At 43.5% G+C, this 18,575-nt stretch overlaps 1 protein-coding gene across 3 annotated transcripts in view; it reads right to left on the bottom strand.

Annotated features, from left to right (window-relative positions):
- The window catches only part of ENOX1 (ecto-NOX disulfide-thiol exchanger 1), a 564,230-nt gene that overhangs the window by 41,842 nt on the left and 503,813 nt on the right, over window positions 1-18,575 (bottom strand). For all 3 annotated transcript variants that reach the window (XM_005853253.2, XM_014535489.1, XM_005853252.2), the window contains one exon: window positions 15,295-15,351. In XM_005853253.2, the coding sequence (XP_005853315.1) occupies window positions 15,295-15,351 (57 nt within the window). The remainder of the gene's footprint in view (window positions 1-15,294; window positions 15,352-18,575) is intronic.

Raw genomic sequence — 18,575 nt, 5'->3', positions numbered from 1 at the left:
TGGAAAATTTACAAAATATAAAAAGAAAATAAAAATAACTGAAATTCTACTACCCACATATAAACACTATTAATATTTAAATATTTACCTTTTATACAGTTTACAGTTGTTTGTATGGAAAGCAATACAATAATCAATAAATAATAATATAAAAATAAACTCTGTTTTGCATACTCACAATTGTAAACTTACTTTTGCCCCACCCTATATTTCATATATAACCCACCACACTTAAACTGTGGTCTCAAGCTAGCAATTAAATGACTTTCTTTTGGCATAGTTCTGTGACAGCTATGTTAAATAAAATCCATCAAAAAATAGAAAAAAAAGTCTTTGTATCCCAGTAACTCCATTCATGATTTAAAGTGTAGGTTGTAGTATTTTATTTTTAGTTGTATTATATGCCACTGTAGATGTTACTCAATGAAAAAATACACTTGATCTCAAAAACATCTGTGTGTTTCTCACCACTACGTAAAAGTGTCATCCACACTGCCATATCTATGCAAGTCCACTCCGTTCACAGCCTGAAAAAGTGCTGACATGAAAAATCTCCTCTACCAATAAAAATGAAGCAGCAAACAGAAGAAAATAAAGTGAAATACTTTTAAATGTATTTATGTGCATCCAGAATTAGTCGGTTTGATTTATCTTATATGATACTGACTCTATTGCTGGTGAAGATTAATTGTATTGCGGTGCTCTTGGCATGTTATTTTCCCAGTCCATTTCTCAGTGTGATGTTTCTTATTTTTCTCTGCTACACAGCACCCACTATCATAATTTTCAGCTGCAGAGTTTACATTACTAATGGTAATATTAAAATTTAGAGTCTTTTTGACCTTTGTAGTGGTAAACTGGGTCGTGAGAATAGATGGGATGCAATCTGATAAATGAGAAAGAGAGACAATTATTATTAAAGTAAAATCAAATTTTACAAGGTTTGTAGGGCATGCTATGAGATCTCAGTAAATATTAAATATTCTCCCCTTCCCAACAAAAAAAAATCCAATTCTCTCTCCTCACTGCCTTCTTGCAGATGCCGTGTGTGATAAATGTTCCAAGAACTATGTGTTCTGGATTGCCGATGCATGGTGCCTGATGGATGAGGAATTTGAGGTCCTAAGTAGGAAATAGTATGACTAATGACAACGATGATAATACTAATAGATAGGCTTAGTGGGTGTTTGGTAGATACCAGGTTCTGGTACTTGTATCCATATTTTGCAAATGAAAAAGTTGAGGCACAAATAAGCTTCCTAAGCTAACGTACCTAAAATGTGGTGGTTCCAAGACTGGGCCCCAGGCGGTCAGACTCTGGAGCTATTAGTCTTTACTGTGTGTGTCTGAGGGAATCACAACTTTTTTACTTTGTTCAAGCCCCTGATCCCAACCAAGTCTTCTTCCTTATGGAGAGAACTGAAGCCAATCTTTGTGGAGTTTCCTTTCAGCCATATGCTATCTCTTCAATGGGCCGTTGCCCCATGAGGATAGTGACTGGGCTGTGATTGGATGTGCTCCCTATGTCCACGTGGACGTGGATGGACATAGTTAGGAGTGGCTTGTGTCAGTCATGCATACTCTCCAAATGAATGCGATTTCTTATGAACCAGAGCCTTAAAATTAGTAATTGTATATTTTTCTTGTTGGGTTAAGTAGCAACAAAGTTCAACATTTAGACTGAATAAGGTTTCAGTTCAGTATGATCTGATTAGAATTTATTCAGCCTCCACCACTCTTCATTCATTAAATATTTATTGAGCACCTACTATAGAATAGGCTAGACAACAAATTTCTAAAGTGATTAATAGCGGTTGCTGCTCTCAAAGAACATAAAAGTCTAGAGGATGGATAGAACGTAAAAAATATTAAAATACAGTGAGATAAAAGCTATGACAAGGGTTGGCCTCAGGTGCTATAGAAGCCCAGAGCAGCACCTACCCTGGACTGGGATGTAGAGTGGGCAGCAGTTACTCCCTGTGTGGTCCACAGACTGGTAGCACCAGTCTCATCTGGAAGCTTAGTAGCCAGACCTTCCCAATCTTAAACTCTAGGGTGGAGCCCAGCAATCTGTGTTTTAAGAAGCTCTCTGATTCTGTTCCTTACTAAAGTTTGAGAAGTACAGTGGGGCCTTGACTTACGAGTTTAATTCGTTCCCAGACCAAGCTCCTTGAGCTCGTCGTTAAGGAGCTCGTTCACTCAAATTACTCTGTCAACTCAATGCAAAAAATCAGCTGGTATCTCAAAAAACTCGTTAGTCGGGACACTCCTAAGTCAAGGCCCCACTGTATTGCCTTTGAAAATGTAAGACTCACAGGTACATAACAATTAGTCAAGAACACACACATCAAATTAAAATCTGTAAAATAAGAAAGTTGGATGAGGTGACCTCTGTCACCTCTATTCTAACTTTCATAGTCTGTAGGATTAATGCACAGTAAAATGAACTGGAATGAAATGTGCTTATCTTCAAGATCCCCTGCAGATCATATACAGAAGGAGTGTTTGCATCACTTACCTAACCAGGCCAAACATACTGGCAGAGCTGTCTGAAGCTGCTAGAAGTTCTACGTCAATTCATCATCAAGCTAATGTATTACAAGTGTACCCATCTGCATAGGCTTATCACTGTGTGAGATTCTGTAAGGCACACACACACAACACCTCCCCAAGGCACTTAGATCTGAGCTGAAGATAGACCTATCATAACTGGGCTGTTTAGAATGTCTGCAATGATGATAAATACTGTGGGGATATGGAGGAAATGGTAATTGCTTGGGCTGATCTTACTGTAGAATAAGGCCCCAAGAAATAGGAATTGAGCTGGGCTTAAAAACAGGTGGAATTTGCATTGCACGCAAAAAGGATGACATGATAGATGGGAAGTGGAATTATCAATAAAAAATCTAATTACTTAGAATTTTTAATGAATGGTGCAGTTAGCTGAATTCGACCTGTTGACTAAAGCCATTTATTCAACATAACCAGGCCAACAGTTATTCTGTTCTTACCCGGGGGGACAATTTGAATATTGTTATATAAAATAGCCAGGAACAATATGTAAGCTCCCAGCTGGGAGACGTACTGTGTCCGTGTTCGTGGGCATGTGTGTGTGTTAGTGTAGCGAGGGAGTGGGGGTTACACCTACCCAATTCAGGGGCTTCACACAGCCTGCACTTGTAGACCTTTCTCATAGTTTTAAGTCATCACTCCCAAAGCTGGCAGGCAAAGAAATTGCCTGTGAAAATTAGATTCTGAAAGTCTCATAAACATAAGTGCTCATCAGCACACACTGAACAGTCTGGAAATTGCCCAAAGAAAGCCACTCTGTAATCTCATGGGGAAGCTGACATAATAAACGCGATAGCGGTGCTGAGCATCACAGCCACAAATCTCCTCCACAAGGCCAATGCCACGGTCGGGAAGTCTGAGGCATGTGGAATTTTCTTGATAAAAAATAATCAAATGAACAGAAATCTGGAAGTAGCTATTAATGCTTCCGACACTGGTCAGCCTTTCCAGGGGAACCTGCAGCGTTTTGGGAGCAGGACTACCAGAGACCTGGCGAGGGACCGCTCGCCGTCTCCCTGGGACTCTCACATGTCCACACGGCTGCAGCCCAGACAGAGGGCGACCGCCTTGGCTCTGACGCTGGCACAGCTCAGAACTGCAGACCCATTTCTTCAGGAAAACCCTACTGTCTCTCTAGAACAAGCATGTCAAACTCAAAGGCTAACACGGGCCAAACAAACAAGGTTTAAGTTTATGTGGGCTGCAAAAAACCAAAAGCTTCAATTTTCATAGAAACGTAGGTTTATTTTGAAAAGCATAGGATATATAAAAAAAAAAGAACAAGAGCAATGATAAAATTAATGTTTTCTTCCTGACACTTGGCATCTCTTCTCTGCTACTATCTTTCCTACTTCGGGGGAAATCTTGTTCACAATGATTACTTTCAAAACTGACCCAAGGTGAATGTCAGTAATTCTGGACCTGACAGGAGACTTATTTCCTTTCATAACTGTAAATAACTGCTCACACTGTTATAGGGGCTGGGCCGCAAAAATATTTGTTGTGGGCTGCATGGGGCCCGCGGGCCGCGAGTTTGACATGCTTGCTCTAGAAAGAACAGAAGACATGCAGGCCTTTTGCTTTTGAGAACAACTTTTCTTCACAGTTTTACTTTCCCTCTGTGTTAATTAGGAACACATGGAGGGGACTTAACCGAGGTGTGGTTTGCTCAAGTTCTGAGGTTTCGTGATGACCTAAATTAGATTTAAGGGTGAGGACAGCAACCTTCTTGGAGGTTTGATTACAATGTCATTACAGGCGGCTGCAAACAAACATGGTGTCTGGTGCCAGGGTGAGCGGCTGGGCTGGTTTCTGATCTTTAATCCTGTTGTCCCTCTGGGCCCAGTGGGCAGGGAGGTGAAGCTGGCCGACCCATCTGTTAGACCCTGCGGAGGGAGGGGTCATGGAGAGGCAGCCCCAGCAGAGCTGGGAAGACTTTTGAGGCTGAATGATTAGAACACCTTTCACTTTATTGTGGGTGTTTGCATATATTTATTTTGAAGTCTAACCTTTGTAGTTTCCCCCAGGAAGCCTACTAATATTTTATTTGCAGATTAACACCTGAGCTTTTAGCTTCAAATTTAAGAACCTTACTTTTAGCTCAAGTTTGCACTATGTGTTTATACTGGGGCAGGTGACTTCCCTAGGAGAGTGGCCGAGGTGCAGAGACAGTGAAAGCCCTCGCTCCTTGACCTGCTAGGGTTGACCTGGAAGTGCTGGTGGGCCCAGCACAGAGCAAGCCGGAAAACTTTTCCTGCTGCCGTCTTGCCTGCCCTCGCCCTTTTCTTCTTTCTCACCTTCCCACCTACTTTCCTGCTTTGTCATCTTCCTACACATTTGCTCAAAGAAATGCCACAGCTCAGTGCGTTATGTGGCAACATGATGGATGAGGTCTGGTGACGAGCAGTGTGCGGAAACTGCCTGCCCTTTGCAGCATTGCCTAGTCTCCCAGGAGAGCCCCTGAGGAAGGCCAGGGGCACAGCAGGTGAGCGGAGCAAGGCAGGGCCAGCCCTGGCTGCTACATTTCATACCTCTCCCCTCCCGGGCTCCCCTGTGGTCGGCAGAAACCAGGCGTGTGGAAGTCACTGTAGAATGTTTAATATTGTAAACGACGACAACCACCATCCAGAAAGCCCTATGGCTCCTGAGTAAACTTGCAGAACTATCAAGAGCAGGTTCACCTACTGGTGAGTCTTTGTTCCTTGCTGTTTTCTAATCTTTAATCCTCCTGACACAGCTCCTGACACTCCCCCACTGTCTTCCAGAGGCACTAGGAGAAAATTCTGCTTCTGTCCACCTTTTGGGTTCCTGGCTTTTTAAATAAATGCTCCTAAACTTCTTTCCTGTTCACTTTTGATCAACATACCAGGCAGTGATAAGCTGTATCTCTTGGGAGGCAGGGATACTGTGACTGAGACTTCCAGGTTTATTCGACTTTAAAATTATTCCTTGCACTCAAGGCACATCTGTATGTTTATGTATGCCTCTCTTGTTGATGCTTTAGAGCTTGCATGCATTTTCTTGGCCATCTTAGAAATAAAACCTTAATGTTCCGTTTGGGGCTAGAACTCATTTTGTTCTTTTACTTGCTAACTTTTTCATGTATTCTCTTGAGAGGGAAGACAAGCCCCATTTGGGTCTCGGTGGCCTGGGTCGCTGAGCCTTGGTCTGGGATCCCCACAGGGCACAGGCTCCACAATCCCCGGACCAACAAGAAGACGGATCTGCAGTTCCCAGCACAAAATCCTAAATGGCACATCTCAGCATTGTTCTAAATTATTTACCACGTATATATAATTTGCCTTTTTCTTCAGAATTCAAATGTTCTTGGGAGTTATTTTCCTGTCCTGTGGAGGAACTCAGAATCCTCTCTATGTAGTACTACCCCAGACATTTTTATTGGCTATTTATTTCATCACTTACCAGGTAGGGGTTGAGCTTGGATCTTTTAAAAGGAGCAGTGGATCTCCCTCTATCTCTAAATCCCAATCCAGTGGAAGGGCTTCTTCATTTAAAAAGTGCTTAAATGCCTGGCCAGTGTGGCTCAGTGGTTGAGCATTGACCTATGAACCAGGGGGTCATAGTTCGATTCTTGGTCAGGGCATGAGCCCGGGTTGTGGGCTCAAACTCCAGTGTGGGACGTGCAGGAGACAGCTGACCAATGATTCTCTCTCATCATTGATATTTCTCTCTTTCTCACCCTCTCCCTTTCTCTCTCTCTAAAATCAATATCCTATATAATAAAACCCTAATATGCAAATTGACCAAACGGCAGAATGACTGGTTGCTATAAAACACTCTGACCACCAGGGGGCAGACGCTCAACACAGGAGCTGCCCCCTAGTGGTCAGTGCACTCCCACAGGGAGAGCACTGCTCAGCCAGAAGCCGGGCTCACTGCTGGCGAGCGCAGTGGCAGTGGTGGGGAGCGAGCCTAGGCCAGCAGGCAGACATCCCCCAAGGGGTCCTGGACTGGGAGAGGGTGCAGGCCAGGCTGAGGAAGCCTCCTCCCCCCAGTGCACGAATGTTGTGCACCAGGCCTCTAGTATATGTATAAAGTGCTTAAATGGTGTATGAATTAGCTAATGCATTGTTAAAGAATATTCATTACATACTATCTGTGACAGCAAAAACAAATACTATTTTAAAGTCCCATGGAAGGGATTGATTAAATAAACTGCAGCACATCTGTGGCATGAAGTATTAGGCACTCATTAAAAAATCATATTAAGAAAACATTTAATAACATGAGAAAATGCTCATGATTTATTAGGGAAAAAGTCTAGGCTATAAAACTTCCCATATGATATGCTGTAAATTTGGTAAAAAAATATATATATTTGCACAAAGACAAAGATGAAGGAAATACAAAGAAATAAGCACTGATTTTTAAGAGGTGAGACTGCAGATGTTTTTTTTTCTTTATATTTTTCTGCACTTTCCAAATTTTTCACCCCCAAACATGGTACTGTTAGGATAAGAGCATTTATTCGTATGCATATTGGATCCATAAAAATTACAGTCATCCATTCTAATTGATTGCTTTTGCTTCTGCATCAGGTAGGATTATCATGAACCGTTTGGGGGAAGTACAGTCTGCAAAATGGAACACGCTCATCTCAGATCTTAGCTTTAGCCCTATAGGTACCAGGTTCATGCAGACCATCTCCCAGGGAGCTGGCATTCCCGTCTCCTCCTGCTTTTCTTAAACCTGGCCTAGGGGAAGAAGGTATTTTTACTTCTCTAAACCCAACCTGTCAGCTTTATTAAACATGCGCTCATCCTGTTACATGCTCCAAATTCACTAATGGCCAGCAGGCCTTACCAACTCCTGTGCTGACACTAAGGGCAGACTGTAGCCCCAGGTTCCAGCTGTGGAGACACACTGTCAGCAGGCAGGGAGGCTCCTGGTGAGGAAACTTGTCCTGAGTGTTTACTGGAAACCAGAGCACTAACCATGAAGCCAGCCCCTGCCTCTGCTTCACGCAGCTCCCTCGCTTCCTGCGGGACAGTGGGGGCACTAGCAGGGTCTCCCCTAGTCATCAACCTTTTCAAGGGGGCTGGGCTGGGGTGTGAGTAGGTTTTTCAGATGGGATTTTGGGTCTCACAGCAGAAAACATGGTTAACCAGCTGGAAAAGCCCAGCTGGTGGGGGCAGATTTAGAGAGTGGAGGTGGGGAAGGAAGCATCAGTGGCAAAAATCAATAATTTACAGGAGCTGTAACTTGAGAAAAGGCCAACTTCGAGGTGTGAGCATTTAATATGGTAATAGGGTCGTATATTACAGGGTAAAGGAAATATTAGTCCATGAAAAGTCTACCCTATTGATTTCAGACATGTACAGAGCCAGGGTAACCTCAGGCATTGACAGACACGAATCCGTCCTCCCCTGAAGGAAGACACAGCGGCTTTTCAGAGCGTCTTATACCCTACATACCTGCACATTGCACCCAACTCCCATCAGACTCTCCTCTCCACAGAGCCAGTCCTTCCAATAAAGGTCTTGTCTGCAGAGAGGTTTTGGAAACATGCAAACAAGCCCATTATTCCCACTGTATAACCGACAGGGACAGTGAGTCCTGATGGAATGAAACAGTGGACAAGTTTTGGCTAGGACAGTGAGGCAGCCTCACCTGGGGCAGGAACCCCAAATCTCTAGAACCCCGCACAGCACCAGGCATGCGGAAGGCTGGAGCAATAGCAATACCTAGCATGTACTGCTCACATTGCCCTGTACGCACCACTCACATCAGCCCTATGAGGCAGGTGTGAGTATTACTTCATTTTAGACATGAAAAAACGGTGGATCAGTGTATCGCTCAGGGTCACCCAGACAGTAACCGGCAGAGCCAGGACTGAAACCAGGCCACTTGGCTCTCAAATCTGTTCTGAAACTTACACTCTGTCCTCTCCTTCAATGGATACTTGTTGATTTACTGAGCACAGTTGTATGGCAGGCTGTGTGGGAACACAAGCTGAGGGACTCGGTACAGGCCGGGGACAGGAGATGGTGACAAGAGAGACAGGCAGGGGCTGGAAGCACGGTGACATTGCAGCCTCGCACCACAGTGTCTGCCGGCTCATCCTCCGCCCTCTCTCCTGCTCCCTCCTGCTCCCGCTGACAGAGCCTGTGGGATCGGGAGCAGCAGGTGTGAATCCTGACAGGAGGTGTTCCTTACTGTCTCCTCTACTCCTCTTACAGTTCAAGGTCAGGTCTCCCAAGAGTAGGGGGCAGGTGGTCACGGGAGGAAAGGATAGAGCCTGAGTGGTGTTTGCCCTTTAAGGATGTGGTCCTATTTCCTGGTGGGGATTTTTCTTTTTCTTTCTCACCTTGTTTAATACATTCGGATGTGTTCTTAGCTCACGTGCTTATCTGCCTAAAACAGTGATTTTCAACCTTTTTCATCTCATGGCATATGTAAACTAATTACTAAAATTCTGCAGCACACTAAAAAATATATGTTTTGCAGATCTGACAAAAATAGGTATAACCTTGATTCATTCATGTTGTGTTGGCTGTTGTCTTTTCTTTCTTTTTTTTACAATCTAAGGGAAAAGAGGTCAGTGTCCCTGACTGAAAAGCCAGGTATTGAATATTTTAAAAATCCTCACACACACCAGTTGTAAATCACTGGACTACAGGATGAAAGCCACGTTTGAAACTGGGCAAAACACTGGCACTTGCGGGTTCTGCCACACACACCATTACAATGCGTGGCTGACAGGAGCTTGCTGCTGCTGCGTGCTAAAGCTGAAGAATGCTCCTCACACAGCATTTCTCCCGCGCACGCCTCACATCTTTACTCCGCCAGGTTTAAAGACATCTCTCATGGAGGCAAAGTGAAAAACTGAAATCTTTTCTCTTTTGTGTGTTTATTGTGGGGCGGAAAAGATGTTTAATTGACAGTGGTAACCTTCCTCATCACAGATTAACCCTCTTTACAGACTGCAAGTGATTTCTCTGACCGCAGTGTGTGGCCTGAATTGTGCAAGTAGGGAGTATGGGGTGGCAGCTCTCCTGCAGCAGAAACAGGGCGGGAGGAGAGAGGATTCACGGGAATCTCTTACACCAGACTGGCCTGTACACTGAAGGCTGAGGCTGCCACTTCACCTGACTCCTCCCACTTGTTCCTACATTCCTCGTGTCCGCTCCCTTCCCCTCCACTTTTGCACCAAACATACACACGTTAGGATCACAGATGGAGGTGCCTCTGGGAGGAAGGTCACCAAAAAAGATGCCAGATGGGGATTTTATCTTTTCTTAATTTAAGATTTTGATATCCATTATGCATAATTGCCAGGGACCAGGCTACGTATTCAGCACTTCTGGGGATTGGAAGACTGCTCAGTGATGGAGAGGAAACAACAACACATAGCTTTGCTTTTAAGGAAAAAAAATTGGATCTGGAATAACTGAACTCAGGAACTGTGGTAAAGGCTAGTTTTAAACTTGGGTCCACTTAAAAGGTTGAACTGCCCACTGTCATTAATATGTCCAGTTCCCCATACAAAGAAAACCCTGTGTAAAATCAGAGAGTGCAGTCCTCTTGCGAGCAAGGCCTTTGCGGCTGATCTCAGTGTCTGGCTCTCACGGTTTTGGAGTAGTCTTCCCCTTTTCTTATGGGCACGGGCTTCCAAAAGATCTGTCATGTGGGGACAAAGGTGGGCCTCCTGAGGGTGCCTCTGTGTGGGGACCTCAAAAACACCAAACAAGGTGGTCAGATACTGTGGTTTCTCAATAAAATGTAAAAACAATAGAAAAGCAATAGTAACCAACCAAATCTAGATTAGCTGGTATCCTTGTAAGTTTCCCAACTCTCTAGCCAGCAGTTCTCAACCTGTGGGTCCCGACCCCTTTGGCGGTCGAACGACCCTTTCACAGTGGTCGCCTAAGACCATCCTGCATATCAGATATTTACATTACGATTCATAACAGTAGCAACATTACAGTTATGAAGTAGCAACGAAAATAATTTTATGGTTGGGTCACAACATGAGGAACTGTATTTAAAGGGCCAGAAGGTTGAGAACCACTGCTCTAGACTAAGGCAAAGGTTGTTTGTAAATTGCAGGACTCAACATGTCATTTAGAAGCTCCCTCCAGGACAACTAATGGATTCCACAAGTGAGCATCTGCCACGCTGATGTTCTGAACGCTAACGACTCTGTGAGTCTGAAGCTGCCTGCCAGACTTCATGGCACAGCGATTGACATACAGAATGCCCCGGAAAAAAACGTGAGAGATGCAGACTGAGATTTATGGGCATGTTAATTACAGCATTGTTTATAATAGTTAAAAAAATGGGAAGTTAAATGCCTAACACATAGGTGCGTAGTTCTATTATTTCATATCTACATTATTCAGCTATTAAGAATCATGTCTTCGAGGAACATTTGGTGACAAGGAAAAAACTTATGATATAATGAGAAATCAAAAAGGTACAAACTTGAAGACAATGGTAATATTAATTTATTCATTTATTTATGGCTTTTCCCTCTGGTCATATACATGCACATGGCAGAAACAAACTAAAATAAAATATTCATAGTGGTTATCTTTGAGTAATGAGAAACTAAATTACTTTTCTTTATCTCTGTATTCTTTTCTGTAATTTTTAAAGTTTCATACAAAGTTTTCCTTTCTACTTGTACAATAGTATAGTTTTTAAAAACCAACTGTCAACTCTCACAAGAATACCCAGCTATACTGGCACCAATCTACTGTGTAATTATTATTAATAAATGATAATATAGTGAATCCCTACCCTCATATGTGAATAATTATGCACACAAAAAAACATCTATTTGTCTCAGTCAATAACCTCTGGGCCAGAGGCTTTAAGCCTTAAGATCTACATTAAAATGTATCTTGTCAAAGTACTGCCTACTACTAGTATATTAAATACCGTTGAGTACATACCCTGGGCCAGATGTTTATCTATGTGCATTCATTTAACACACTTAAGGATGAGGAAGGTGAAGTTCAAAAAAGATCAAATAACTTGCCATGGTCATAAGGCTGTTTAGTGATCAAAATAGATTCAAACCCTCTCCTCTCAGTCTGGTTTGAAAGCCTTGTCTCATTCGACCACCACAGGGCTGGTGGAAACTTCAGATGACACCGAGACTTCATTTCAGACATTTAAAAATATCCTCACACAATATTTTGCTAGCATCCCCAGTGTGTGACCCAAATAAGTGATTTTTAAAAAATATATATTTTATTGATTTTTTACAGAGAGGAAGGGAGAAGGATAGAGAGTTAGAAACATCGATGAGAGAGAAACATCGATCAGCTGCCTCTTGCGCATCCCCTACTGGGGATGTGCCCACAACCAAGGTACATGCCCTTGACCGGAATCGAACCTGGGACCCTTGAGTCCGCAGGCTGAAGCTCTATCCACTGAGCCAAACCGGTTAGGGCCAAATAAGTGATTTTTGTTTCTTTACTTTCACATAACCCTAGAGGAGGTGCTAGGGAAACTGCAAAGGAGACATTACAGACAAGAAAGAGGACACATGAACAATTCACCTACTGGGAACCCCTGAGAAAACAGGTTGTAAATGTAGCCCGGGCCTCTGCAGCAGAGACTGGCAGGTGCTGCTAGTTCTGCGGCTCCACAAGTATCTCACCTGCTGTTGTTCAAGGTGCTGCTCCTCCCTCCTACCAGACCTGAACCCCATCTCTCAGCAGTCAGGTCTTTGGGTTGGTTACAAAGCCCACATCATGGACCCAAAAGAGCTATTTTTAAAATCTAAAAATGTTCCTTTAAAAAGGCCAAAGCCCTCAAAGATGATCTCCTTTAACTTTTCCCATCTATGTATATAAAAGCCTAAGTGACCGTCCGACCGGTAGCTATGATGCACAATGACCACCAGGGGGCAGATGCTCAACGCAGCAGCTGCCGAGCTGCAGTGACTTGGCAGCTGCAGCTACTTGGCAGCTGTGGTTCTTGGGTGACACACCCAGAACCAGAGAGGAGGGAGCCTGATTCGGGGGTGGGTCACCCAAGAACTGCCCTCTCGAAGTCCAGGACCCCTTGGGGGATATCGGAAAGCCAGTTTTCGGCCTGATCCCCACAGGCCAGGCCTAAGGATTCGTGCACCGGGCCTCTAGTTTAATAATAAATGCCTTTCAACATCCCTCAAAACAGAGCCTCAGGGCTAGATATGTGTCATCTAATTTAATTCAATCAGCAGATGAGATTATAGTGGTAACAACATCCTACTCAGGTAGAACCTCACAATGACCAGGTGCTTCCACATCCATTAGCTCCTTTGCTTCTCACACTAAACCTCAAGGAAGGAAAGATAGGCAATATTACCTCCATTTTACAGACCGAGAAGTTAAGGCAGACTGCCACTTTCTCTGGCCCATTGGATTACCCAGCAGCTTCCTTGGAAGGCACAGAGAGCCTGGCTCAGGGGAGTGCATACCAAAGCTGGGGTTGAGAATATGGCAGCAGAGTGTCCCTGAAGCCAGGATCCTGAAGAAGATTTTTAGGGTAAGAAGGGGGGTAATGAAACACTGAGGTGGGAAGACATCTCTACTTAGGTCACAGTGTCTCCTATGGGGATCTCCGAATGAATGGCTTCCTCCTCAAGCTTTCTATTTTCTCAGTTCTATACATTCTTCAAAGTCAAACACAAATGCCACAGATCCACGAAGCGTTCTTCATTATCCAGCACAAAGAACCTCAGTAATAACACCTTAAGGTGTTTTTTTTAATGTTTTGTTTTGTTTATTTATTTATTTTTTATTGTTTTATTGCTTAAAGTATTACAAAGGGTATTTACATATGTGGCCTTTTTTTTTCCCCCGCCCTTGACAATCCCCTGGCCTCCCCTACCCACCAGTGTCTTAAGGTTTTCATGTTCTTCAGCTCATTACAACATCATGCTATGTTTTTGAGGTTTTGTCATTCATTTTACAAATGCGAAAAAGGAAGCTCAGAGATTTAAGTAGCTTGTCAAATTGACACAGTTAACAAGCAGCAAAGTCCGAATTTCAAACTACATCATGTCATAGTGGCCTCACCTTCCTGTACACTCACCCCATCTTATATATTGCCCATGTGTTCCTTAACTCCTCTACTGCTTCACAAGTTCTTTGAGGCCAGACAGCAAGCCTTACAATTCTTTTTGTTTAAAAAAATGTTTAATCCTCACCCGAGTGTGTGTGTGTGTGTGTGTGTGTGTGTGTGTGTGAATATATATAGAGAGAGAGTAGAAGGGAGGGAGGGAAAGAGGGGGAGAGAGATAGAGATAGAGATAGATAGAGATAGAGATAGAGATAGAGATAGAGATATAGAGATAGATAGATATTGATGTGAGAGAGACACATAGATTGGTTGCCTCTTCCACATGCCCTGACTGGGGCCGGGGATCTAACCTGCAACCCAGGTATATGCCCTTGACTGGGAATTGAACCTAAAGACCTTTGATGTGCAAGGCAACTCTCTAACCACTGAGCACACCAGCCAGGGACTAACAATTCTTTGTAAACTACTCCCTCCCCAGTACCTAGCAGAGCTCCATGTACACAGTAAGGTCTCAATAAGCATCACATGTTAACTATCTGTTTGGTGGGAACAGTAATTAATAAGAGGGAACTTCTGGTACTCTGAATGTCAGGCTCTCTGCTGTATAAAATTAAAACAAGAGTAAACATGAAATGAATCATTTCTCCTAGCTCTAGTTAATCAAGCATTGATTACCATGTCTGATTCTGTGGTATGTGAAAATAACTGCTTAGTAAGCATTTTCTGTGATGAGGGTAATCAGATTCATACAGATATCAGAGATATTTTTAAAAAGACAAAAAAAAAACACAACAAGACCATCAAACATATGGAGAGACAATGATCTACATGGTATAATACTGCACCTGAAACTGAAGAATTTCCAAGGCAAAGAGAGCACTTGATAATTTGGGGCAATTTAAGGAACACTAAGAGAGGCAGTCAGGCTGCTAACTGGGGCCTTGTACCATGATGCCAGTATCAAGAAGACAGATGCATCGTGCTACTGTTGTGGGTCTGACACAGAAGAGGGGTACACTTTTCCGGGCTTTTATGGGAGAAACGGTTTGCTCTGATACCTCCTCAACATAGCGATCATTTCATTACCATCTGCATTGACAGGCAAATTGAGTAAGTATACATGCAATGTCTGACTTATTAACCTGTTGGGTCTCATTCCATTTGGCCTCCCAACACATCATTAGTTTATAGCAGTGATGGCGAATCTATGACACGCGTGTCAGAGGTGACACGCGAACTCATTTTTTTGGTTGATTTTTCTTTGTTAAATGGCATTTAAATATATAAAATAAATATCAAAAATGTAAGTCTTTGTTTTACTATGGTGGCAAATATCAAAAAATTTCTATATGTGACACGGCACCAGAGTTAAGTTAGGGTTTTTCAAAATGCTGACACGTCGAGCTCAAAAGGTTCTCCATCACTGGTTTATAGCTTTGGAAATATAAAGGGCTCAAACAAATTCATTGAGATTAGAATTTTTATGGTAGAGATTAGGTCAGGTACTTCTACGTTGGCATCCTGTAACCTGAGCTACCAATAGCAGTGCCTATCTACTATATTTGATTGTCAAAGCAAGCACAGTGATCTCCTTTGTGTTATAAATGCAATGCCACATTCCCATGAGCATTCAACCAACATCAATTAAGAAAGAAGAACAAATACCAGGTTTAGGGTACCTACATTTGTATCCTCATGGCTGTGGCCATTGGTCTCCACCAATTCCTTGGTACCTTTTAACTGCAAATTAAAAAAACAAACACAAAACACACCAAGTGAATAAGCAAGCATATCTATTAAGTGTATATCATCTTATTAACTCTGGTTCGTCTGAGGTTGCACTTTATAAAACTTCCAAGGAGGAAAAACACAGACGGGCCCATAATTCTAATGAGTCTTCTTGAAACCAGTTTGAGACCAATATTTTATGAAACTTGATGGCTGGCAAAAATAAATGGACCTTGTTCATTATTTTTTAAATAACAAGATTTGAAAGCAATTCCATAGGCATAAAATGTACAAAAATTGGTTCTTAAGAATAAAAAATGATTTCATTTTCCAGTTGCATTGCTATTAATTTAAGCCCTGCAGTGCTTGCAAGCTGCCACCAGCCAAATGATGTGATAGGAACGGTGACTGGTGAAGGATGGTTGGTTGAATAGGCCACGGAGCTACTGTCATGTCCTCTGTGAACATGTTTCAATGGCTGACATGGTGTCTGGAGGCCTAAAAGAAGATGGTTTGCTTCTTTTTGTAAAGGAAGAACTGGGAAGACATCTCCTTGGTCACCGAGGCATTAGCAGAAAAGCTATTTTGGACAGCGAACATTTGAACACACTACTCCCTAGACTCTCTCTCTCAGAGGATTATGAGAAATCAGCTGTTACCAGAGTTCTGGAACCTTTAATTGGCATTTTATCCCAGCCTGACTCAAAGCAGACATATGGAGGCAGAGAGCAAGGGCAAAGGGTGAGCAGGCCTTGCAGCTGTTGCCAGTATTTCTTCCTGGCTTATTATGCTTCGAAGCAGCACCTTCTGTGCCATTTTTAATGCCTGAAATAAAGAATTCATGGTGAGAAATAAATGCTTACAGTTTGAAAGAAAATAAATGCATATATACCATCCGTGTGCTTGATTCGAACACTGGTTTTCATGGCTACTTGTATACATTAAAATGAAAGCTTCATTATATTTTTAAGGCAATCTCAAACTCTAAGCAAGAAAGACATATGTTCTTTGTGCCAAGAGAGGGGCTTTGCCAAAGAAACGGCGACTGGAAGACAATGAGTGTGGGGCAGCTGGTTATGGACCAGTGCAGCTGGTTATGGCTCATGTCCACATCTCTCACATTTACGAAAAAAACTGCCCACGATGCTTCAGGGCCACATCATTGATGTTTGTACATAACAAGTATAAGGGAGCATGGGCAATGGGTGACATATATAAAAAGAAAAGGGCACGCAGTGATACAAGCGCCATCTATTATCAGTGGGCACAAAAGGACTTTAAAAACCCCTCTACATTTTCCTATCTTAAGTTTTCTTATTGTACGTGTTCCTCACCTTCTTCCTCTTTGTCAACTCTCTTTGCTCATCTCACCTGAGGGCTGTAACTTGTGCCACTGTTAGAGTGGAGTTAGCTCAGAGTGTTTTGTTATCTTCAGTGGAAGTACAGGACTGTGCTGTTAAAGTGCTTCACCTTTGCAAGCTTAATGCCATAAATGTGCCCTTCTCCCCTTTAAGTCAATTCCATCTTCCTCCTCCGTGTTCTCATGATCTCTGCCCTAGCTTCGTCCACTACGCATTTGCTCTCATCTCTCCCTGTTCACCAGCATTGCCGCTCCCCTACTCTCCTCTGCCAGGACTGACGACCACAGGTCATGCCTCCTTCCTGCAGGTTCCCCTCTCCCGACAGCTGAAGCCCTCACTGGCCTGCTCCTTGGTGTATGAGTCTTGCTAACAAGACTCCCTGTTCTCCTCACTGCTCCCTCCTCCAGATGGAGGGATCCAACATCATGTCTCATGGGACTTGGGTCTTTTGAACAAGCTCTAGATATCAAGCCAGTGGGGCCTGGAGGGACCTGGAGACACTGCATCTTAGCAAACAGGGAACTCAAGGAATGAGCCTGCCTTCCCTGAGAGGTGGGGCCGCTGATGGTAAGGTGCCCTCACAACCTAGTCTTTCTTTTCAGGATTCCCAACAAGTGGCAGTCACTTTGAATAGCAAAATTGCAAGTGTCTGGGAAGGGTCCATATCTCTCTCTCTCTCTCTCTCTCTCTCTCTCTCTCTCTCTGTGCAAAAGCAAGACTCCAGACCCAAACAATCAAAAGCTCTAGCAGTGAGGCCATTTATCTAGGCCCTATCTATGCAGGCACTGAAAAGGTGTTCATGCATGTAGTTACCCTACACAAGTTCAAAGAAAGTCTTGGAAGGCAATGCTCATGGAGGTACACGTGCATTTTAAGTGTATGTCTCTGGAAGGGGTGGGTGGCTGCAAAATGAAAGGAACATGCCCACTGCATGCCACCATCAGCAGGGGTGACAAGGGCACCAGGAGAGGGGCTGTCAAGAAAACAGCTGGTGGTAGGGGTAGCACCCAATGCATTTGGCTGCTGTGGGCCTGCTTAGATTGAAATATTCTCAGTGCCTTTGCTTAAAAAGAGCCACCCCATTTAAATAGTACAGCAGATTTAAAAATGTGTTCTTTCCAGTAGTATTTCCTAGGTTTCTAATGATTTTAGTGGTTCTGAATCTTCTTCACATTCCCATCTATTTTTTAAGTAATGGAGAGTGAAGTGTGATGCCTCACCAGTGACTATGTCTGTGCTTTAATGATGCAAACCCTACAAGAATATAGCAATACTCTCTGCAAAACCGGGGTTCAGACTTCAAATCACATAAAGGATTTGAGTCACTCAAGGAGGGACTGCACATGTGCAAGCACAGGAGTATAAACCACAAAGGTGAGAGCTGTCTGTTTGATCGGGAGCAAGTTTGAACCAAATCAGCTCCACCTGGCTGGGAGTCTCAACACTGCAAAGGCAGAAATGTCCATGACTGCAGGTCTCCGAGACAGTCAGCCATGTAAATTTAGTAAACAGTATTTTTCAGCTCCATCTAACTTATCCAAAATTGTACAAACTCAGCCTCAGTCTAAGTTACTTAATCTATACTAATAAGAGTATGCAAATTGTCTGGGATGCCGTCACAGTAACAGTAATGACTGAACAGCAGACTGCGTGGGGCGACAAGGCCAGCAGGGGAGTTAGTGAGGGATGATCAAACGACTGAACAGCAGGCTGCATGGGACGACCATGCTGGCAGGGGGGACAGTTGGGGGTGACCAGGCCAGCAGGGGAGGGCAGTTGGGGGCAACCAGGTTGGCAGGGGGGACAGCTGGGGGTGACCAGGCCAGCAGTGGGGGTTGGGGGTGACCAGGCTGGCAGGGAGTCAGTAAGGGGCAA

The sequence above is a fragment of the Myotis brandtii genome, unplaced genomic scaffold (genome assembly GCF_000412655.1).
Source record: "Myotis brandtii unplaced genomic scaffold, ASM41265v1 scaffold1018, whole genome shotgun sequence".
Classification (NCBI taxonomy): domain Eukaryota; kingdom Metazoa; phylum Chordata; class Mammalia; order Chiroptera; family Vespertilionidae; genus Myotis; species Myotis brandtii.
The sequence above is the reverse complement of the archived record's forward strand: the minus strand, read 5'-3'. Positions and strand labels throughout refer to the sequence as shown.